Source organism: Miniopterus schreibersii (assembly GCF_964146895.1).
Source record: "Miniopterus schreibersii genome assembly, chromosome: 11".
NCBI classification, from domain to species: Eukaryota; Metazoa; Chordata; class Mammalia; order Chiroptera; family Miniopteridae; genus Miniopterus; species Miniopterus schreibersii.
The window spans coordinates 27,190,890-27,214,397 of NC_138111.1; the positions used below are offsets into that span (position 1 = coordinate 27,190,890).

A 23,508-nucleotide genomic window follows, 5' to 3' on the forward strand; every position below is an offset into this window, starting at 1 on the left:
TCTACTTTTTGAAAAGACTGCATTCAAATGGCACCACAACTGAGTTTTATCTAACCTTAAATAATAATACTTTTTATGCCATTTAAACTATTTAAGACTATTGTAAAAGAAGGAAAGCTCCCATACTTAATATGCAGAGCCAACATAATTTAATATCATTTCTAACAAAAACTCGAAGTAAAAAAAAAAAAAAAAAAGAGGGCCCTGGCTAGTTTGGCTCAGTGGTTAGAGTGTCAAGCCCAAGGATTGAAGGGTCCTGCGTTCGATTTCAGCCAAGGGCAGGTACCTCGGTTGCAGGCTCGATCCCCACTCTGGTCAGGGCGCATGTGGGAGGCAACCAATCCATGTGTCTCTCTCACATAGATGTTTCTCTCTCTCTCCCTTCCGCTCTCTCTGAAAAGCAACGGAAAAAATATCCTTGGGTGAGGATTAGAAAAAAAGAGGAAGCCGGGCCGGGCTGGCTCAGCGGTTGAGCGTCGACCCAGGATCCAGGCGATGGGGGTTCGATTCCCGGTCAGGGCACATGCCCGGGTTGCGGGCTCGATCCCCAGTCGGGGGCGTGCAGGAGGCAGCCGATCAATGACTCTCTCATCACTGATGTTTCTCTCTCTCTCTCTCCCTCTCCCTTCCTCTCTCTGAAATCAATAAAGATATATTTAAAAAAACAAAAAGAGGAAAACTGCTTAAACATAATGAAGACTTTACTAAACCCTAACAGTAAATATTGTTTTCAGTGGTGAAACACTAAAACAACTTAAATTAAAATTAAAATTTAGACAGAGGTGCCTATCACCCTTATTATTTAACATATCTTAGAAGTTTTACCAAATGCAGTTAAGACAAGAAAATAAATTGTTATGATCATCTGAATAATTATAACACTATTTTTTTTTTTTTGCTGATATGATTGTACTATCAGAAAATTCAAAAGAATATTGTAAAAAGTCTAGTATGAAAAACTAGTAAAAAGTATAACTTGGAAAGTTGACTGGATACAAGGTAAATATAACAAACATAAACTGCTCTTTTCCTACTCTAGTAGTAATCAGAAAAGTATTCAATTTACAGCTACAGAATTATAAAGTCTTAGGATAATAACAATTATAGTCACCATAATGCCATACACTATTGTAAGCACTTGGAATTAAATCAATCAATCCCCACAACACCCGCTTGAGATATATTACTATTATTATTCTTATTTTACAGATGAGAACACTGAAGAACAAAGAGATTAAGTGATTTACCCCAGATCACTAGCTGGTAATGTGTTAGAATTAGGATTTGAATTCTTGCAGTTTGGCATTGAGATGATCCTTGTAATCACTGTGTTATAGTATGTAAAAATTTAAAAAATTGAGATATAATTGACATATAACATTAGTTTCAGGAGTACAACATGATTCAATATTTGTATATATTACAAAATGATCACCACGATAAGTCTAGTTAACATCCATCACCATAGTAGTTACACTTTTTTTTTCTTGTGATGAGAACTTTTAAGATCTACACTCTTAGCAACTTTCAAATGTAAAATACAGTATTAGGAACTATAGTCATTATGTTGTACAATACATCCCTATGACTTATTTTATAACTGTAAGTTTTATAGTATGTGAATTTAATCAAGAAACATGTAGTACTCATTGAAGAAAGTTATACAATATTATTAAAAGACATAAAGCAAGATTGGGACAAACAGAAAATCGACCATTTCCTTGGATAGGAAGATATCATCAAAAAATGCCAACTCTCCAAAAATTGAAGTACATATGCAGTTAAAATGATTACAATTAATACCTCAAAGAATATTCAAGAAAAATATTTTAAGAAGAAAGTGAGATAAATTTGCCTTACCAAATATCAGAACATACTATAAGGCCACTTGATCAAATCAATCGGTAAACGGGAAAAAATTGATCCATGGACTAAAACAGGAATCCAAAACTAGGAGTTCGTATATATGAGAACATGGCAATTCAACTCATTGGGAAAAGGAAGGCTAACATCATAAGTGGTCCTGGAACAATGGGCTGTCCTGACTGAGTGCCTACTCTGTGCTAAGGCTGTGTACTAGTAGGGCTTGCATTCCAGGGGAGCAATGGAGCCTGGTGGGTGAAAGCTCAGCCTCTCTTGCAGAACATTCATATCATTAAGGTTGGAGGTAGCGTGAGTCTGTCCTCATAGGTCCTGGCCTATCCCTGCTCCCCTACTTTTCATCTGCCTTCCCTTCCTGACTTCCTGCCCTGCAGACTCCAAGCTCCAGTATCAGAAGCAAAGACAATGGCTTTTCACAGATTGTTTAACCAGCTCTTACAATTGGATAATTGTAGGAGGGCAATTCCCTGCAACGAATCTCTTAATTGAAAAAAATAATGTGTGTGTATGTGTTTGTGTATGTATGTGCATATCCTAATGGTCTGCTTCTCTGAGTGAGCCATTTATTATTGAGATATAATTGACATGTAACTTTGTATAAGTTTAAGGTGTACAACATGTTGATTCGATACAGTTATAATGCAATATGATTACCACCATAGTTAGCTAACACCTCTATCACGTCACATAATTGTCATTTCTTTTATGTGGTGAGAACAGCTTGACTGAGCCTAGACTGACAAACTAGATGAAGGACATACAAATAATCATTGTTATTCTTTCAACTTTCCTTTAGGCTTGAAATGTTTCAAAATGAGATTGTGGGGGGGAGAAAAATGTGTATAAAGGATCTAATATTAATAGAAGAGTAAATCCAATGGGCTAACAAACGAAGATATGTTCGAATTCACTAGGAGCCAGGGACATGCAATTTAATGTAATAATGAGATACCACTTTACATTCATGGTGGAAAACGGGGGCTCAAAACCACTGGGGACTCTGAGAGCCAGTGTATCATGTGCCCTTAGAGTTATCCCCACCCTCCCACCAGGGTCAAGTTTACTGGTGTGTTTATGCCAGTTCCCACCAGTCACTGGTTGAGAGCTACTCTGGAGGGAGGCACTCTGGGCCGGCCATGTGTTGGGGCCGAGCCTCTGGCCAAAGGAAAGCTGCAGGCAAAGATGCTGGGACTTGGAGGTCAGGCTGGTGCGTACCGATGGGTAAGGCCTGAGGGGACAGGGTGGCGGAGGCACTGAGTGCTCCTGCATTGCTCAGACCCACTCAGGTCCCTCATCGAGTTCAGGCTGTCACTGATTCTTTAAGGTCACAGTTTCTTAAGAGAGGAGGAGGAGTGGGGAGAGGAATAAAACGCTACGAGGGCTAGCGGGACAAGCTACAATCCCCACTGCTGTGGTTGGTTCTAAGGCTGCAACCGAGATTCTTCGTTTTCCCTGTCTACCAAACACTCACTCTCAAGCAGCACTAGGTGCTGGTCTAGGTGGCTTGCCTGGTGGGTGACCGGACTTTCAGTTCCTGAACGCCGATCACTGTGCCCTTCTCAGGCTGCAGTGACCACAGTTGCCTATTTGTGGGTAAGCGGCCCCGGTGAATCCCCTGGCTTGTGGATACGTTCCACCTGCTCCCACTGTGTAGCAGCAACGCTATCTCCTCACGATAATCAGATGCGATCACCCCGCCAGGAAAGTCAGCTCCACGTGTGTGAGACAGGAGGCGCCAGGCACAAGTGCCAGGTATGGAGGACTCGCCTCTGTGCGCCCACTTAGACTATGCAACCTTTCACCTTTGGCTCCCACTGTGAACTGAGAGGTCATCTCCATAGGCTCCCACTTAAATTCCTGAGAACGAAAATGTGATAATCCTGATTCCCAGGCCAGGCTACCCCATAGGCCACGGACTTGAGTCAGTTGCCCAATCAGCTGAGGTGAGAGGGGCCGGGAGTCACGTACAATTTTGGGGGTCTAGGGCTGCCTCATAAGCAGGGGTTGCCCCCCTTCAAAGGGGCTGGTAAGTGTGGCTGGCACAATGTGTGACATATTTAGTAAAAGTGCTATAGTACTAAGGGACAGCCTTTTGTCACAAGCCTTCCTAGTCATGAGGTTAGTTCATAATTAGCTTACAGCCTACTGAGCCCAGTTTCCTAATTTGTATGATAAGTGGGTTGGGCTCACTAAGACCGCTTTGAGCTTCAAAATGCCCCATAACTGCTCTCTCCTCAAACTTTGTACATACATTATTAAGCCAGGCTCCCTCCAACCCATGCTTCTGTAATTTATTTTTTGAACCCCGTTTCATTTTTCATAAATGCTATCATTATTTACCTTTATTACAGTTCATTCTGTGGTTTGGAGCCATCATTTTGCCCTGCTTTAATGTCTGAATCTTGAGTTTGAGTTTCCCTTTCAATGTACTTTTTCTTTTCTTTTTTTCAAATAGCTCTGTGCCATCAGCATCTATGAATGTGCTTTCCGTGTTACCTACCATTCAAGACAGGACCAAAGAGAGACCTGGGGCAAGTCACTGGAGACCTACAGGCACTCTTTGGCTTCAGTGATCAAAAGGCTGCAAATCTCCTTCATAGTGCTAGAAGATGGTTCAGTTGTGTCTCTTCACTTGAAGCTATGGACAGACTTTTTTTTTTTTTTTTAATATATCTTTATTGATTTCAGAGAAAGGAAAGGAGAGGGAGAGAGAGAGACAGAAACATCAATGATGAGAGAGTCACTGATCAAGCCCGCAACCCGGGCATGTGCCCTGACGGGGAATCGAACCCCGATTGCCTGGATCCCAGGTCGACGCTCAACCACTGAGCCACGCCTGGCCAGGCTGGACAGATTTTTAAAGATGCTTTGCTAAAATCTACACCTACTATATCTGCAGCGATCACATCCTCGATTTATGTCAGACACTGTCGAGACAATCCCATATTTTAGACAGAAATTTGTTACTTGCCCAAAGTCACATGCTGTGGCCAGGGCTGGCTTCTTTTTTTTTCTTTTTTTTTTCAGGGCTGGCTTCTTTATCCACAATAGCATGTTCCTTCCTTTATATCACGCTTCTACAGTCAGGGAAACTCATCCACTGCTGCTATAATAAATTACTACAAATTTAGTGGCTTAAAAAATGTAAGTTTCTCATTTCCGAGTTCTGTTGGTCTGAAGTCTGACACAGGTCTCACTGGAATAAAGTCAAGGTGTTCGCAGGGCTTTCTGGCGGCTCTAGGGGAAAATCTGTTTCCTTGCCTTTTCCAGTTTCTTTTTCCTTTTCTTTCTTCTTTAAATCCTCACCCGAGGATATTTTTTCTGTTGCTTTTCAGAGGGAGTGGAAGGGAAAAAAAGAGAAACATTGATGTGAGAGAGACACATGGATTGGTTGCCTCCCGCACATGCCCTGACTGGGGCTGGGGATGGAGCCTGCAACTGAGGTACGTGCCCTTGTCTGGAATTGAACCCGAGACCCTTCAGTCCTCCGGCTTATGCTCTAACCACTGAGTCAACTGGCCAGGGCACCTTTTCCAGTTTCTAGAGGCCACTTGCATTCCTGGGCTCATGGTTCCTTCCTTCACCTTCAAAGCCCGCAACTTGGATGGAGTCCTCATGTTGAATCTCTGCCCCTTCTTCCATGGTCGACTCTCTTTCTCCCCATGGTCCTGAGAGCATCTCCCTTTCAAGGACTCATGTGATTAGATTTGGGCTTACCAGGATAAAACGGGATGATCTCCCCATTGGAAGTTTCTTCACTTAACCAAATTCACCTTTTGTCAGGTGAAGTAAGATATTCACAGGTTCTGGGGATTAGAGTATGAATATTTTGGGGGGGCCATTATTCTGCCTACCATGCCCTATCCATAGATTAGGGCCTCCTGGAGCCAGTGGGTTAAGGTAATAAAGTCAGAGATAACTTGACTTTCAGGGTATTGGGAAACTTCCTTGACTTCCTGATGTTGGCTGCACTTCACCAAAATTTATCCAGATGAGGCCCTTTAATACAGAAAATTCTTTTCAGATGCCCTCATAGCTGGGCTCCCTCCTCTTATCGCCTTAACAACCCATTCCCTATGATAAGCAGCAGAGGTCAGGAGAAGGCAAGAAATGGGCTTTGGTATTTGTCCTCTAGGATTGCAGATAATATTATGGTCCTAGAAAAGCTGGCCACTGAGTTCTTGTGTGTGTGCATGTGTGTGTGTATGTGTGGTTAATCCTCACCATAGGATATATACACACACACACACACACACACACACATATATATATATTTAAATATATCTTTATTGATTTCAGAGAGAGGAAGAGAGAGAGATAAAAACATCAACGAGAGAGTCATCATTGATTGGCTGCCTCCTGCATGCCCCTGACTGGGGATCGAGCCCGCAACCCCGGCATGTGCCCTGACCAGGAATCGAACCGCGATCACCTGGGTCCTAGGTCGATGCTCAACCGCTGAGCCACGCCCGGCTGTAGAATATTTTTTCCATTGATTTTTGTTTGTTTGTTTTGTTTGTTTTAGAGAGAGTAGAAGGGGGGGGGAGGCAGGGGGAGAGAGAGAAACATCAATGTGAGAGAAACACATAGATTGGTTGCCTCCTGCATGAGCCCCAACCAGGGCGGGGATCAAACCTTCAAGCCAGATATGTGCCCTTGACCAGGAATGGAACTTGAGACCCTTCAGTGCGCAGGCTGATGCTCTAACCATTAAGCCACACTGGCCAGGGTGGTCCCCTCAGCTCTTAAAAGCCCCAGGTGTTCTTGACATTTGGGCAGGTGAGGTGCAGCTCAGAGTCACAGGTGTTCTTTCTGGTGTCCAGTTTTGAAAGGTAATGAGTGTCAGGACTGCAGAGACCACATATGACGCACAGGGGGAAGGAGGAGGATCCTAATCTCACCCTATTCACAAAGGGCCACGAGTCAGTCTAGGATGGACGGGAATGCAGACTGTCAAAAGGAGATGTAGAACCATCACCAAGAGAGCCAAAGAGGAGAGGGATGCAGGCCGCCCTCCCTAAGACTGGGTGTGCGGTTTGGCGTATCTCAGTTCCACTGGGCACCCTCCCTTCTGAAGCCTCTCCAAGGGTCACAAGTTAGGCAGCATGCCCACTGATTCTTTTTTGAGCACATACTGGAAGCTTGGTTTTGGCATTTTACCTGGCATCCAAGCCATGCTCACTTTCGTTTGGTTCTGAAAACTGGGACATTATCTACTGTTTATAGCATTCCTGCAAGTGTTCCTATAATTGATTTATACACATGCTGCCCCCGCTCCTGGTACACCACAGACACAAGTACTTTGACTGCACCCTGCCACCGCCTGCCACCAGCTGCGCTATACGCCCACTCACTCTCACAGGCCTCTGAAGCCCCCAGGGAGTCACCAACACACTACTGTCTGTTATCTGAGGGAGGCCCTGACACGGAGCCTGGGGGAGGGGACTGGGTTGTTGGAAACTTTAATCAAGCAGGGACAGTTAACAGCTGCAGGGACACCTTAGGAAACAGTAAGCCTCAAAAGGAAATATTTGTAGAATCTGTCCCCATGACCTTTTAGGGCTTTTCTGAAAATGAGCCGTCATTCCCTGCTGTGGAGAAAAGTAACAGCTCTCACAGGCACCCTTTAGCCCACGGAATCCTCAGCGCTTAATTCTCTGGGCGGGTTTTGATGCCCACCTCACACAGACATCCCTAAGAGACCACAAAAAGCTGGGGTTGTGGGTGGTGCCTCACACTCACACACACCCATACACATACACCTGCCTCTCCCTGAGACACAGTCCTCAGGTGACAAATGTGCACTTCTTTCTCAATGGGCACTTTGTCTGGGGCAGGCTGGGTGCCACTGTTAAGCAGAGCTCTCATCACAGCGCCCCTCCACACACCACTAACCATACACTTCTGGCTGTTAGCATGGGTGAGCAACTCTTTCCCCTTCCCTTTTCCTCCCTGCAGCTGCAGGGGGGTGTTTCTGGGGGAGTTTTCTGAGGGGGCGGATGTCACCCACTAGGGGCGGGTTTTCCCCACCCCATATCTTATCTTGTCCCAACTTCTTCCCACCCCCAGAAGTAGGTCCTTCTGGGGCCACATTCTCAGTCACATCCTGGTAAAAGAGAATCAGGGAGCAGCTTTGAAGCACTGCTCATCAGCCTCCCCTCCTTCCTCCCTTGGTTTCCCTTTCCCCCACCAGCCTGGCCCTCGTCACCAATGAGGGCCTCTCAGTTCCTGGTCTTCCCCCATAGGTGCCCCTTTTTCCTCGGGGCTGGGTGTAAAGGGACAATGTTGGGACTTTTTAGAGGAAGAACTTTACTAGTAAAGTAAGAAAGAAATAAAAATCAAAACAAGAAAATGTCAAAACTGCAGCCGGTCCAGAGTCTGCACACTGAGCACCCAACCCCTGCTTCGTTTCTTTGCCTCCTGTTGTCTAAGAAGCTGCAGCCCTTCTTCATACCTATGCAATTCCTTTGTTTGTCTGCTCCCTGACCTCCCCCCACGGGTGCATGTTTGGTCAGCAGGCTTTTCCACAGGTGCACAGAGTCGGGACTGCCCTCATCCTCACGCCTGGCCGCCTCCGGTCCTAGCCCAGAGCCTCTGCTTCTGGGACTCAGCTTGCTGGATCCAGCTCAGACGTTGGGACACAGGAGATGCCATGAGTCTAGCAGGGAGCAGGATGGGACCCAGAAGGGCCTGACTGGCCACAGGTGTGATCAGTAGGGCAACAAGGGTGGAAGGGGCCAGGGAAAGGCTGTGCAGTCTAGGGGTGTTATAGAGGAGAAACTGTGGTCCCAGATTCTCTGCATCCTCCAAAGGATGCAGTTCCCAGGAAGGGCTTTGGAGCAAGACTCCCTGTGTGTGGGATCCTTGGCAGCTCCATGGACCTACAGCAGGAGTGGAGCTGGGTCCACCCACCCTGAAAATCCCTAAACTGATGGAGAGATGAGCCCACAAAATCAGGGAGCCCTTTCTGGGAACCGATATCTGCTGGGAACCCTAGGGTGACAAGGAGCTAGGACTCCACACTACAACCCCCAATCTGATGGGGAGGTGAAGCCCCACCCTGCAGCAATGATTGGGGAGATCCTGTGGGGTCAGCTGGTCACAGAAGAGCTCTGACTACACAGAGAAAGCCTGAGGCCAAGGTAGCCAGGAGAGGAGCCGTGGGGCAAATCAGGGGAGAAGATCAGAGGCTGGGCATTTGGAGCTCTGTGCTGCCAAAGTGGGTCTGGGATACCTGAAGGTGGAATAGAGGGAGGCCACAGGGGCAGGCCTGAGTAGCCGTCCTGTGAGCCCCGGCCTGATCCCCATGCTCTGGACCTCAGTTTTCCCTCCCCTGCCCCTCTGGCCAGTGCTCAGGATGCCACTTGCTTCACTGAACCCAGCTGCCTGAGACTTGCTCACATCTTCCTCTTTTGTGACTAGAAGTCACAGGGCAAAGCACTAAGCCGTACAGTCACAGAGCGAACACGGAGCCTAAGTGTGTGAAGGGACAGGGGGTGAGAGAGGCAAAAGAAGCGTGGTGCCAGGGGAAGAAGGGGAGACGAGTGGGGCACAGGTGCCCAGGACCATGGCTGAGTCTGTCACCTATGCAGACCTGCGGTTTGTGAAGGCTCCCCTGAAGAAGAGACTCTCCAGCCAGTTAGGACAGGGTAAGGGTAGCTGAGGGGTTTCCTGGGTTCTGCACCCCCACCCTCCCTCATGACCCACCCCACCCCACCGACCCCATCCCAACTCCCAGCTTGGTCCCTTTTCTCTCCTCTACAGACCCAGAGGCTGACGATGATGGGGAACTCACCTATGAGAATGTACAAGTGCCCCCAATCTCAGGGGGGGCCTCAAATTTGGCTTCTTCTGGACTAGGGGACAGAGCCGGTATGGAGAACCCGGGGGATGTATGTTTGTGCGGGTGCTGCGTCTTGAGCTGGGGAGTCCAGGGAAGGGCAATATCCTTGGGAAAAGGAGGGGTTCTCAGGAAAGACAACAAGGAGCACAGGACAAACGGCAGCCAGGGGAAGCACAGGCTCCCGGGGCCAGGGTGGATCCCAGTGGGGAGACGGGGCCGGGAGGGGTCAGGGCAGCCCTGCGGGAGACGAGCTCGAGTGGAAAATAGTAAGTCAGGGCCGGGGGCAGAGAGGGCAGGGGGCAGGGCCGGGGCATTCCTGGGAGAGGGTGTGGGGCCGGCGCAGCGCGGCCCAGCGCCAACGATAAAGGGGGGCTTAGGAGGGCGTGGGGAGGGCCCCCGGGGAAAGCTAGGGGAGACTCGGGGCGGGCAGGAGAACGCCCAGGAGCTGAGAACCTCCGGGGAGCGCTAACGGGAGGCCCGGGGTCTCGCGCGGCGGAGGGAGCGGGTGGGCGCGGCGGCACAAGGGGCATCTCCCGGAGCTTCCGGTTTTCTGACTGGCCTCGCTCGCGGGGCGCAGGGGTTCCGCCCGAGCCGCCGAAGGCGTCCTGGAGCTCCGTGACGTCACCCGCAGCCCGGCGGCTGCTGGGCTGTAAGTACCTCGCCCTCCCCGCCGGGAGCGCCCGGGGCACGCGCGGGGGGCGGGGCGGGGCGGGGTCCGGGGAACGCGGCCACGCCCACGGCGCGGACCCGGGGCGGCCACCACGCGCCGGGTGCGGGGCAGCGTGCTGGCGCCCGCTGGGCGGGGGTGGTGCGGGGCCCCGCGGTGTGGCCCGCGACCTCCGCCTCTGCCCTTTTCACCTCATCTTCCTGAGGAGTCCACCCAGATCCTCTCCCGCTCCCCGGTCACCACCGTCCCCTCTCACACACGCCGGCCTCTGCCTGGCCCGAGATATAGTGCCTCTTCCTACCAGGTAGCGCCCTCAGTCTCCTTACCAGTAACAATTCCCAGCCCTTATTCTGGACGTCTTCCCTGCGCTACCTGCGGAAACTCATTCCAGACAAAACCCACCTCGCCTGCACCACGACCTCTGAGGGCGGCTCTTTCCCATGAATACCACCCCCCGCCCCCGCCCCCGCCCCCGCCCCCGCCCCCGCCCCGCTTTATAAACTGGTTCCTGGGGCTCACTGCCCCTCGTGCCACTGTCTCCCTAAGGCCCTTCAGCCCACTCGAAATACCTCCTTCTGGGTCTGCTCCTCACCTGCCTGCTGTTAGGGATGGCTGCCATCTCCCTGGGAGTGCGCTGTGAGTATGGCTCCCCGCATTTCCCACTTACCGCAAACTCCCCTCCGCTCCCCAGCAGCTGCCCTTCCTCAGCAGGGGCCGGAGTTACTACCAGCACATCCTAAGCTTTTGTTTGGTTCTGGACAGGTCTGTTTTAGAGCACTGTGCCTTCCTAAATTAACCTCACTTAACCTAGTATCTCCTTAAGCTTGAGAGCTTATATTTCAGCCTGGTATGCAAAAAGTTGCAAGAAGCAGAAAAAGGATTGACACTGAAGTCACAGGGCACCAGGGAACGGCTGAAGAAGATGCCATCTAAATCTCTATTTATGGCCAAACAGATCTGCAGGTGTCTCAGCAGCTCCAGCGCACGAACAGTGTTCTGGAAGCCACTAACAGCAGCCTGAGGCAGCAGCTCCACCTAAGGACCACCCAGTTGGGGCAGAAGGAACAGGATCTGCAGGGGTCCAGGAGGGAGCTGGCCCAGAGTCAGGAAGCACTACAAATGGAACAGAGGGATTGCCAGGCTGTCAAGGAGCAGTTACAGTCCTGCCTGAACAGCTGGGAGAGCACAAAGGAGACCTTGAGAAGTGAAGAAGAACAGAGGAAGACCTCAGAGGAGCAGAGAAGGACCTTGGAGGAGAGGCTGAACCGCATGCAGGACACACTGAAGCCCTTCTTCACATGCCATTCACCAGGTATCTGCTCTGGGACAGGAGAGATGGGTCTGCTGTGAGGGATGGATTGAAGTGAGGAGACATTCGTGGCAGGGGTTCAGGGGCCTGTCTATCAGGGGGCCGTTGGGTTGTTCAGGAAAGGGGTAGTGAACTAGAGGGGTGGCTAACAAGCTGTGTAGCCTTAGCCAACAAGAAGGATCAAGCTGTACACTGGATGTAGGGGGACTCACGCAACTCTAAGGCAGAACTGTGAGGGAGAGGAGGGTTGCAGCCAGCAATGCAAATCACACTGTCCAAAGCAGCAAACTTAAGTCGCATCTGGCTTGACATTGGAGTCAAGGATCCAAGAACATCGTGAGTTTGGATGTGAAATTGGTTGTTTGTATCTTTCCTAAATAGAGAGTCTATAGCTTTAATTAGTTTTCAGTACATATGAGATCCCCCCAAAGATTAAGAATTAGTGATTGATGAGGTACAGTCTGGTGGTGGGCAAGGCAGCAGAAACTCTCAAGCACAGTGAGGTGGGTTGGGTAATGTGGGATCGGGAACTGGGGTGGAGTGTTCATCCAGTTGGTATATGGGGATGAAGGAGGGGACACATCAAAGGGGAGGGTCTGTGCTAAAGCAGGCTGAGGTTCCAGGCAGGGTGCCAGGCCCAAGGGGACTACAGTGTTCATGGACTGGTTATCTGTGGTCAAGGTTAGGCTCAATCTAGCTTAGGGGACATCTGGATACTCCCCCAGGGCCTAAGACAGTGAGATTATATGCATATACCCTGAGCCCTCATTTTATTTTTTACCTTCTTATTCTCTATGACCCTCACTTCCATGCCAGTGCTGCCACCCACTGCCACAGCTGCACCCTAGAGCTCAGTATCCCAAACTGCTCTTCCGCTGAGAGGACAGTTTCAGACCTCCACTCTGACTACTACGGCCCCTGCTCCAGGCCTTCCCCACACTTCTTCAACTTCATTGAGTTCTCCACCCTGCTGACTCCCCTGTCTCCTCCTTTTAGGCAGCTGTCACCTGTCCTCATTTCTTTCCACCCATCTTGCATTCCAGGGTCCATCACCTACCTCCCTCCCTCCCTCCCTCCCTCCCTCCCTCCCTCCCTCCCTCCCTCCCTCCCTCCCTCCCTCCTTTGGTCAGCTGTCCTACTGGTGCACCTGACTGGCAATATTTCAACTCTGGATGAACTCCAATGTCCACCTTGACCATGCCTGCACCCAGGTGTGACAAATTGTGCAACCATTCTGCTTGGTGCCACTGAAACTCTAGTTTCAACCTCAGCTAGGGACTCAGTGCTGCCTGGCAACTCTGCAGTGGCTGCCTTGCTCTCCGAAATAATTCCTTACCCTACTACCCTCTGTCTCGCTTTCAGCAGATGCCCTATTCTGGCAGAGAGGAATTCCCTCCATTTTCCACCGCCAAGTCTACATACCCACTTACGGTTTTGCCCACCCCCATCTCTTGCAAAGATAGCAGCAACAGCTTGTTGGACATTTTTCTTTTTCTTTTCTTTTTTAATATGTCTTTATTGATTTCAGAAGGAGGAGAGGAGAGGGAGAGAGAGAGAGAGAGAAATATCAATGACCATAGAGTCATTGATCAGCTGCCTCCTGCACGCCTCCTGCTGGGGATTGAGCTGCAACCCCAGGCATGTGCCCTGACCAGGAATTGAACCACGATCTCCTGGATCCTAGGTTGATGCTGAACTGCTGAGCCAAGCCCAGCTGGGCTGGACATTTTTCTTAAACATCCCTCCCCGAAAAACCCATTCCACTCTTTATATTGCAGCCAGGGTAATCCTTTAAAAACAAAAATCTGGGCCCTGGCCAGGTAGCTCAGCTGGTTAGAGCATCGTCGTCTGAATATGCCAAGGTTGCTGGTTCAGTCTCTGGTCAGGGCACATACAAGAAGCAACCAATGAATGCATAAATAAGTGGAGCAACAAATCAATGTTTCTATTTCTCTCCCGCTCTCAAATAAATAAATAAATAAATAAATAAAAACAAAAATCTGGTCATATCCCAGTGAAGAACATTCTAGTTAGTTAATCAAAAGTTGTTGAATATATACTGTATGTCCAGCACTGTGCCCAGGCACTTTTGCCACTGAACAAAATTCCTATATGTAAAACCCTACATTGACTTTTTCTTCCATGTAATATAAAAATAAAAAACCTTTAACGTGCCCTTCAAGACCCCTGCCTACCTTTCAGCATGCCACTTCTCCCCTCACCCTCTTCTATTTGGCCACACGAACTTTTAAAAAATCCTCACCCGAGGATATGTTTCTAGTGATTTTTGGGGAGAGAGGAAGGGAGAGAGTCAGGAGACATCAGTGTGAGAGAAACATTGGTCAGTTGCCTCCCGTATGTGCCCTGACTAGGGATCGAACCCATAACCTAGGTATGTGCCCTGACCCAGAATTGAACCTGCAACCTTTTGGTGCACGAGACGATGCTCCAATCAACTGAGCCACCAGGCCAGGGCCACACTAACTTCTTTTTATTCCTTTAAATTACTGATTTAAGAGGTGCAGTCTGGTGTTGGGGCAAGGATAGTAACTCAAACAATGGAGAGAGGTGGATTGGGATCAGGAGCACAGATTGAGGTGTGGGATGTTAAAGAAAGAGGGATGTTTATTTCTCATGGATGGTCAGGAAAAGAGGAACAGAGAAGAGACAAATTTTGAGGTGGAGGGAAGGGAAATGGAGAGAATTCACATCAAGGGTCTGACAATTTCAGTGAAATAGGAACCAAGGTTGTCTGCTTGTGGAAGAGTGGAGAGAGGGAAGGAGGTGGGTAGCAGGTTGAGGAGTGTGGGGTAGGGAGCTAATGAGATGAATGAGAGTCCTATTAAACACTTATGGGGGCCCAGGTGAGGTTAGTAAAAATGGGGGTGGGGGTGGACTTTAATTGTTCAGAAATTGGGAATAGTGCCACCAGCCCTATTAAAATAAACCTCCCAGATTGTTAAGGAGTGAAGTTATTGATTATTAAAGGCTCTTACTAAGTATACTCAGGCTTGGCATTTCCAGAAAGATTGCAAAGATCAAGAGCTAGAAGTCAATGAAGGAGCTGAGGTTAGACCCAGGGGAACATTGTTAGCAACTAGATTGTTGAGCAGTCACTTTCATTCCAAGTGTTGAGATCTCCCTTCTGAGTCTGGGCTGTGCTCTTCACACTCTGTTTTTTAGACACCTGCTGTCCCGTGGGATGGATACTGAAGGAGAGGAATTGCTTTTACATCTCACTTACTAAGAGAAGTTGGGAGGACAGCTTAAGCTATTGTAATACTCTGTCCTCTAGCCTGGCCGCAACCAATAGCCGTTATTTTTATTCAGTAAGTATACCTTTATTCAGACTGTCATGGGTACTGTTAGGTAAAGGGACATATGTCATCAAGTCAGGAATGACGGTGCACACATGCCATGCATGCAGTGGTGTCCATTCCTTTTCTTTTTTTAAAAAAAAAAAAATCTTTATTTTTAATTTGATTTTTTTTTTTTTTTTTTTTACTACAGAGAGAGAGGAAGGGAGAGGGGAAAAGGGGGAGAGGGAGAGAGAAATATCAATGTGAGGAACATCGATCAGTAACCGTGATCAAACCCACAACCTGGGTATGTGCCCTGACTGGGAATCAAACAGAGACTGGTGCACAGGATGAAGCTCCAACCAATTGAGCCACACTGGTCAGGGCTGCATTCCTTTTCTATGCAGCTCCTCAGCACAATGCTCCAGGCAGCTCCAAGGATTAGAGTTGGCATGAGAGTTGACTTCTGAACCATCTTTACTTTTACCTGTTTCTCATTTCAGCTTTCTGGTCAGCATTCTGGGCTGCTTAACAGATTGACTGTTGTGACCCCTCAGGCAGAGAGGCCAGACCTGGTGAGCTAGATCATAGGGACTGTTTCCTTGTGACCATAGCAGCCCACAAGGACTCCCCTTCAAAGGCTGACAAGTTCTTACCCAGCTGGGAAACGAACTGAAGGATGAGCCTGGAGCACTCAGAGGATGCAGGGATAGGTCAACAATGAGCTGTGCCATGCACCAAAGATGGGCGCAGTCCTCTTGTCAAAGCTCCTGCGTCTCCCTACTATTTACTTTCTTCCACCAGCCCAGGTCCCCTTTTTTACACCCTCCCCCCATTCCACTATTTCTCATCACTCTCCACACACCTCTGGTATCTCTGAATCTCCCCTCAGAGTTATGATGGCATCTTACATAAGGTGTTGGAACAGGTAGATCCATCTGGTCCATATTGGGTTGAATGGAGGATGAAGAACCCGCAGGGGACCGGTGGTGGAAGAGGCTCTGGGTAAGTTTGCTAGGATTTTGGGGAATCTTCAACTCCATAATCCCTTCATAAAGACATAGTAATGAGATTTCCCTTCAGGTCCTGCTCCCAAACCTTTCACAGATCAATACTGTAATTGCCTACTTCTCCATTTCCTCTATTAATCTCTTTAGGGTATTCTTATTCTCTATTCTATCTCCAGTACCTAGCAATGCCTGGTACGTGCTTTTATTTTTACCAATTACTAGGTTGGGCCTATGTCATCTTCCCCTCAGAAGCTTGGGCTTTACAGCTGATGAAGAACCCTGGCATTCTAACTTCCTGTCCCTTGAAAAGGCCACCCAAACCAAGGCTGTACTTTCTCAGTCAGGGCCACCTAGGGCACTAGAGTTGCCCCAGGGAAGTATGGGAGCAGGAGGGTAACTTTGAGGATCAACTCCAGGGACCCTGAAACAGAATGGTCACCTTCTATGGTCCCTAAATGGAGTTTCCATCTTTAAAATCTTGGCTGACTTTTCCTTCCCCTGGTCCTAAAGCCTCTCTGGGTTGGAGTCCAGATATCTGTTCCTGAACCATACCCAAACGTGGCCTTAGGTAGGTAGGGTGAGCTAGGACTTGGGCTAGGTTTTATGCAGGGCAAAGGGAGAGGAAGGAGGGGAAGGGAGAGGGCCAGAAACTATCCCAGCTCTATTTCATCACTCTTTAGATATTCTTTACCAAAGCAGAAATGTCCCAGCCTACAAAGAAGTTGGATATCCTACATAGAATGTACTACTGCTCTTCCCTGCATCTGTGAGATAGAAGCTTTTAGGTACCCAGATAAGCACTGAGCTGAGTAAGTGTGAGGGATGGGACTGAGGCATGGGAGCCTGGAGGGACAGGGACTCAGAGCAGGGGTCCAGCTGCTGTGGGGGAAGGGACTTGTTCCTGGGAGTGAGTCACACCCACAGCCTCCAGGAGCTTGGTATACTTATGTAAGGGAATGTTGCACAGGCAGAGGGGCAGGGAAGGCCTGGAACTGAAGGGAGGCTGGTGATGTGACTGTCCAGGGAGCTGGGAAGGAGATGGGATAAGCTGGATGAGGGTTCTTAGTGACAGTGAACTGTGGAGCTCATTGATATTTTACTCTTTCAGATCCTCATGCCAACAAGAGCCTGTGCCCCTCATCCCTAACCCGCAGCCACAGTTCCTATGATTATCTCCTTCCAGCATTCCCTCCGTCTGCCTGGAAGGTGCCTGGCCAAGGGCTGATCTATGCCCAACACTTCCAGGCAGCCTGCTGCCTGCTTGAAATCCTGTCCCAGAAACTGGACTATTCCTGGGAAAAGGGTGCAGAAATCTCTAGAAGAGACTTTGGCCTCCCCAAGAACCTCCCATAGTGGAATGGGAGGGCTGAGGGGAGGAGGGCGCATGGGCTGAGCGGATGGGGCAGCCCGGAGCCAGCCAGGCAGTTTTATTGAAATATTTTTAAATAATTTGCACGTGTTAGTCTCATGTGTCAGCAATGCTGTGTGGTCCCCACGGGAGAGCAAGCCCAGGGGTTGGATAGGAAATGTTCTTTCCCTCGAGTCCATGCTGAGGTTCCCCTATTCAGTTAGAGGAGCTGGTCGGCCCATCTGGGGATGGCACTGTCCAGCATGTGCGCTGTCCTCACAGGGCATCCTGAAGCCCAAAGTTGGAGGCTCCACTGCTAAGAACGTGCCCCGGGCAGCTGAAGGCTGGGTGTGGGTGGCTTGGCATGGTGCCCTCGGTGGCAGAGGAGACTGCCTGCCTCACAGTTCAGGTTGCGGTAGCGGGCAACAGCTGGTGTGGGGCGGGGGCACATAGACAAGAAGCCAAAGCTGAATGGGCCCAGGCAGCAACCGGGGCAAGGCAGCCCCTCATCAGACTCCCGAGGAGCTGAAGGGGGCGGCGAGGGTTCTGTCCGTTCCAGGGCTGCCGCCCGGGGAAGGCTATGCTGGGCCCGGTTCCAGGGCTCCCTGGCCCAGCCCTGTGGAGAGTTCACCACCACAGATGGGGGGTTGTTGTTAAGGGAAGGTCCTGATCCAGGGGACCAGGGTTGGGAGGCTGATGAACAAGTGCTGATGAAGTTGTCCGTGGCCACAGCCAGGGGCAGCTGGGGAGCTGGTCCTGGGGGTTCTGGCTCAGGGCTACTGCCCTCACACTCCATTCTCTCATCAGCCGAGGGGCCCACAGAGGGGGGGCCAGGACCTGGCAGTACTGTCTCCATGCGTCGGGGGAGCTCAGGGGATGATGGTAATGAGCGGCAGCGACGGGCAGGTGTCCCAGGCTGGAGTAGGGTCTCTGGAGTGGTCACCAAGGGCAGCCAGATAGAGGGCAGTGGTGATGGTGGTACAAGGGGCAGGGGGGTGACTGGCTTGCTGGGTGTGTCCAGGAGCTTGATCTTGCCACCCCTGAGGTCTTCCCGTAGTGAGAAGGGGTTGACTCGAGTCAGATTGTCCCCCCAGTTGGGGGGTGATTCTGGTGATGGGGGCAGGAAGAGGTCTGACCGGCTTCGGGAGAGCCGGGGGTCTGGCCTGGGAAGCGTGGCAGAGGGACCCCCTCTTGGAACGGACCCTGTTGACAGAGGAGTCTGTGATCACTGTTCTCAGCACTGAAAGCTTCTTGAGGGTCTCATTATTCACCAGGAGGCCGGTGGCACTAGAGCTTAGAAAAGGGAGTCTGACGGTGCTTTGCAAAGGGGGAGATGTCACCTCCAGCCACTTTTTACCTTTTTCCTTCTTTCCTTCTTTAAGGCTCTAGAATTAGAAAACTATCTTCTTTGAGGTGTCCTTTCACCCCTGCCCCCATCCCCAGCCTTCTCAACTGATAAATACACTTAGTCTCCCCTAGATAATTCCATGAGTTCTAAGGTGGAGAGAGGCAAAGGCCTCCAGTTGGGTCAAGGTCATGCTCACTTACCCTGACTGTGAGTCAGGGGAGCCCTGGTGAGGGGGGCTGGCTCAGGCAGTTGCTCCAGGATCCATTCCAGGTGCTGGGTGATTTCGGTGAAGGGAGCACGAGCGCTAGGTTCCATCTGATGGGTAGAGACAGGAGACAGAGTCAGCTTCACTCAGTGCTCCAAAAACGGGTCCCTGAGTTCTCCTCCCATCACCTGGGATAGGACAGCCTTATCAGGGGTGGAGGGCAGGGAGGGTGAGGCTCTTACACTGCAGCAATGGATGGCCAGGAGCAGGAAAGGCAGTGGGCAGTCATCTCCTACCAGGGTCCGGAAAGCAGGCACATCCAGGCCAAAGTCCTGTGGGGACAGAAAGGAAGAGCCTCCAAGTCAGCTTTCCTTGTGTTCTCCTTCTGCCCCAAATCAGGGCCTCAAGCTCTCAGGTTCCAGGGAACTCTTCTTGGTTATAAGTTGCCCAACCTGGAGTTCCTCCTTTTTTTTTTTTAAATCCTCACGTCACCCAAGGATATTTTTTCCATTGCTTTGCAGAGAGAGTGGAAGGGAGAGAGAAAGAGAGAGAGATAGACATTGATGTGAAAGAGACACATCAATTGGTTGGCTCCTGCACGCGCCCCTACTGGGGATTGAACCTGTAACAGAGGTACATGCCCTTGGCTGGAATCAAACCTGGGACCCTTCAGTCCACAGGCCGACTCTCTAACCACTGAGCCAAACTGGCTAGGGCTGGAGTTCCTCCTTTTCAAACCTGGAGATATCATTCACCTCAGTACGGGGTAGGTAGTCAGGGTCCGCAGGTACTCGTGCGATAAGCTCACAGAGGACAATCCCAAAGGCAAAGACATCGGCCTGGGGGTAGGAGATAATGTCAGGGGGAGGAATTGACAGTTTCCATGTCAGAATTTTGTTAGAATGTGCCAGAATTCACGGGGGAGTTTTGACAGTTTCCATGTGTTGGAGGGGAGCCTGTGAGGGGCAAGGGGGAGGGCTGTCTTGGGGGCCTCCTAAATATCTGGTGGGGTTGTTGAGAAATTTGGGATAGGGACTCATAAGAGTATCTCAAGGGTCTCTGGAAGACCTTGGGGATCTGAAGGGTTGATGTCTTACCTTCTCATCATATAGCTCACCCCGCAACACTTCTGGAGCCATCCAGTATGGGGAACCCACCACAGCCAATGGCTCCTTCCTTTCCCCTTCCCTGCAGGGCAGGGGCAGGGGCAGGGGCAGGGGGAGGGGCAGGGGAAGGGGCAGAGTGGTCAGAAACATCCCATTTAGATACCCTCCCCAAATAAACGGGGATGAGGTCAACCCCCTCCCCACTCCAGGGGAAACATCCCTGGGGGGCTTCATTTAGATAAGGGTCTTCTGGGAGGTTTGGGGGAACAGGGGCATTCAGCTCACCTATACACAGGAATCTTTTCAGCCAGCCCGAAGTCACCCACAACAGCTGTAAAGCTTCGGTCTTCCCGACGGATCAGACAGTTCTGATATATACATATAGCATCCCCACACACTTATCACCTTCTGCTCTTTGATCTCCCAATTTATAACTCAAAGCTCTGTCACTTCGGAATAACCCCAGTCTTCTCCCTGTTCTCCAGTGTACCCCGATCTTGCAACACCATCCATCACTCTAAACACAGTGTGGTACTCAGCCCCTCAGAACACACCCCCTGACCCCAGTCCCCCTATGCTTTGCTACTCTAACATCCTAACATATTACCCACATTCTAACATTCACAACCCAATAGTCTAATACCCCTTCATGCCTCTACCTATCTGGCCAGCCTACCTTGGATGTGAGGTCTCGGTGGAATACACCTTTGGCATGCAGGTATCGCAGGCCACGGGCGATGTCCAGAGCCAGGCGGAGCCTGACAGGCCAGGAGAGGGGTTCAGGAGAGCTGAGCAGCTGTTCCAAGGTTCCCCCATTCATATACTGGGGCATAGTGGGAGGAGAAGGGGAATGGATGTCAAGGTTTCAGTTTGTACTCTGGTCCCCCACTTATAAGCCAGGGGAAACTCAGGATGATCACAAAGGTGAGAAGGGTGGGCCTATGCTCTAGGGTTCCAAATTCATATTCTAGGGCTGTCCTATCCAATACACGTGCAACTATTTAAAATTAAATTAGTAAGTTTAAATAAAATTAAAGATTCAGTTTCTCAGTCAGACTAGCCACATTTCCGTGCTCCCTAGCCATATGTGGCTAGTGGCTACAGTTTTACACAGAACAGATATAGAACATTTTCATCACTGCAGAAAGTTCTTTTGGACAGCACTGTTCCAGAGGATATAGAGGATGAGAACAGCTGAGGCCTTTTGTGGTTTGCCCAAAGGGAAGTTTAGGGAAGACGGCCTCTCACTATTCCTCTGTAGAAGCACCAGGCTGTTGACTCTTTCTCCCTTTGGTGGTGGTGGGGGTCCCCCTTTCCTGGCCCATTCTCACCTCTGTAAGAGCGTGCAGCTGCCCCTGGTGCACACAGACCCCCATGAACCTGGAAGAGGGGAAGGAAGGTAGGAGGGTAGGCTGTAAGGGACTTGGCCCCTCCGCAGTTTCTACTTTTCCAGCGGGATCTTTCCCCTTATCCCAGCAAGCTTTCCAGCAAGCGGCTGGGGCCGCTCACCTTAGGATGTTGGGGTGCTGGAGCCGGTTCATCAGCTGCACCTCCCGTAGCGTGTTTCCCCGGTTACTGGGGAGCCTGTTCATTTTCAGCACCATGACTTGCCCTGACTGTCGGTGCCGAACCTGGGGGTGTCAGGGGCCGGCGAGTCCCGGGCAGGTCGGAAGGGTCGCCCGCGTCCGGCCCCCTAGCTCCAGCCTCGCGTCTAAGGCTTGGTCCCGCCCCTCTGCCCTCTCTGCCAGACCTACCTTGTAGACCTCGGAGAAGAAGCCGGCCCCGATCTTCTCGGCGCAGTGGAAATCGTCCACGCGCGCCAGGCTGGACACGGCGCTGCGGAGAGCCCGGTAGGAGGAGGGGCGGCCCCGGCCCGGGCCTCCACCCGCGCCCCCCGGCCCCGGGGGCCCCTCCCCCGGCGCCTCTCCGGGCCCGGGCCCAGGGCCCCGCAGTGGGGGCCGTTCCCCGGCCATGGCCGGGCCCCCAGCCCAGGCCCGCCTCACATGGCAGGGTCCCCCGGGCCCGGGCAAGCCGCACTTGCCATGGGAGCGGGCCCAGCCGTATCCGGGGCGCCGGGACTCCTGCTCCCGCCTTGGAGAATGGAAGATCCGCCGAAGATCCTGGACCCGCCCCCGCCGCGCCGGCTTGCTGGGCCCGGGTGGACGCCGCTCCGCTCGGCTCTGCGCTAGGCCTGGGCCTCGGCCGGGCGGTGGCAGTGGCGCTCCCGGGCGCCGGCGGGCAGGCGGGCTCCCCGCGGGCTGAGGCGGGCGGGCGGCGGCGGCTGCTCGGCTTCACCGCTGGGGCTCAGGCTCCGCGGCCTGCCGGGGGCGGGGCTGAGCCTTGCCTCTGCTTAACTCCTTGGAGCCCGGCCCCCAGGCGGCGGCCACGCCCCCTCAGGTGGGCACCCCCAGCTGTTGGCAGTGACGCCCTAGGAGAGTGGGTCTGGGGCATCAGGGTCAAGTAAATAAATTCAGGCCCGAGCTGAAGAACTGAAGGGAGTTAAGGGCTGATTGTGCTGACTGTGCAGGTCAAATGCCTTTTAGCTGCCCAGGGAGCCCTTTCTCCCCTCCCACCCTCAGGTAACTAACTGTCAGTTGAGGGCCGAGCTCGGGAAGCCGCCTGATTCCTGGGCTCCAAGGACGAGCAGGGCAGAATATGAGCCCCCACATGGCCAACCAAAATCTAAGACAGCCCAGCAACCTGCCCATCTTCCTGGCCTCCTCCCTGGCGCACCCTGCCCATTCCCTGCGTCTCCACCCTACACCTTAAACCTCTGGACTCCCTGAAACTTTCTCCCTTCTCGGGCGGCAGTGAAGGCCCAGGACTGTAGTGAGGCCTTGTCCAGCCCATCCCTAGTGTGGCCCTAACTCCTCCTCACTCCATCCCACTTCCCTCGAATAAAGTTCAAATTCCAGAGCCTCCGCCTAGTGACACACAGCCTGGACCTTCTTACTATTTCGTCCAAATGACCCCTTTTCTCAAAAGAGATGTCTCCACCAGTAGGGAAGCCCCTCCTTCCGCGAGATCCTACCCCTTGGCCAAACTCCGCCCCTCAAGGGGCCCTTCCCCTTGAAGGCCCCTCTCTTCCTCAACGAGACTCCTCCCCTTCAGAGGGACCTTAGTATCACTCTGCTAACGCCAGAGTGTACCAGAAGCTCTCAGTGCGACATCCCTCCCAAGCAGTGAGGCCCCACCTGTCAGAGTGACTCCACCGGTCATTATGACCCCTCCTCTCAACGTGACTCCTCCCCTCAAGTGTGGCCCAGCCCTAATCCGTGTGATCCCTCTCGGCAGGTTCCGTCTCCCTCACGCAGGAATCCCCTCTGCTCCCTCAGGTCGGAGGAGGAGCTGCAGCTGGCGTCTAACCCTGCGCGAAGCCCTTGATGCGCACGCACCATTTCTGGACCCTGTGCCCTCGCCGCTTCCGGTTCTTTTCTGGCTCCTTCGGCGAAGTAGCCAATCACGGCCAGGGACGGGAGACGCGGCTCGATA

At 51.4% G+C, this 23,508-nt stretch overlaps 2 protein-coding genes across 3 annotated transcripts; one reads left to right on the top strand and one right to left on the bottom strand.

Annotated features, from left to right (window-relative positions):
- The first annotated feature begins 9,308 nt into the window (after nucleotides 1-9,308).
- On the top strand, nucleotides 9,309-17,452 carry CD72 (CD72 molecule). Of its 2 annotated transcripts, none has more exons than XM_081151818.1 (9): nucleotides 9,309-9,530; nucleotides 9,646-9,753; nucleotides 10,302-10,373; nucleotides 10,938-11,027; nucleotides 11,347-11,703; nucleotides 14,884-15,029; nucleotides 15,892-16,004; nucleotides 16,690-16,818; nucleotides 17,118-17,452. In XM_081151818.1, exons 1-8 carry the CDS (start codon nucleotides 9,449-9,451, stop codon nucleotides 16,811-16,813), a joined length of 1,092 nt encoding a protein of 363 aa, XP_081007944.1. In that variant the 5' UTR covers nucleotides 9,309-9,448; the 3' UTR covers nucleotides 16,814-16,818; nucleotides 17,118-17,452. The 2 variants fall into 2 exon arrangements, with proteins under 2 accessions (XP_081007944.1, XP_081007945.1); XM_081151819.1 differs by having other exon boundaries at nucleotides 9,331-9,530; nucleotides 15,928-16,004.
- Nucleotides 17,405-22,305, bottom strand: TESK1 (testis associated actin remodelling kinase 1). The gene is made up of 10 exons (XM_081151817.1): nucleotides 21,771-22,305; nucleotides 21,526-21,647; nucleotides 21,348-21,396; nucleotides 20,693-20,839; nucleotides 20,302-20,384; nucleotides 20,008-20,098; nucleotides 19,666-19,749; nucleotides 19,153-19,242; nucleotides 18,906-19,020; nucleotides 17,405-18,560 (listed from the first exon to the last, which is right to left on the bottom strand). Exons 1-10 carry the CDS (start codon nucleotides 21,987-21,989, stop codon nucleotides 17,674-17,676), a joined length of 1,887 nt encoding a protein of 628 aa, XP_081007943.1. The 5' UTR covers nucleotides 21,990-22,305; the 3' UTR covers nucleotides 17,405-17,673.
- Nucleotides 22,306-23,508: the final 1,203 nt, after the last annotated feature.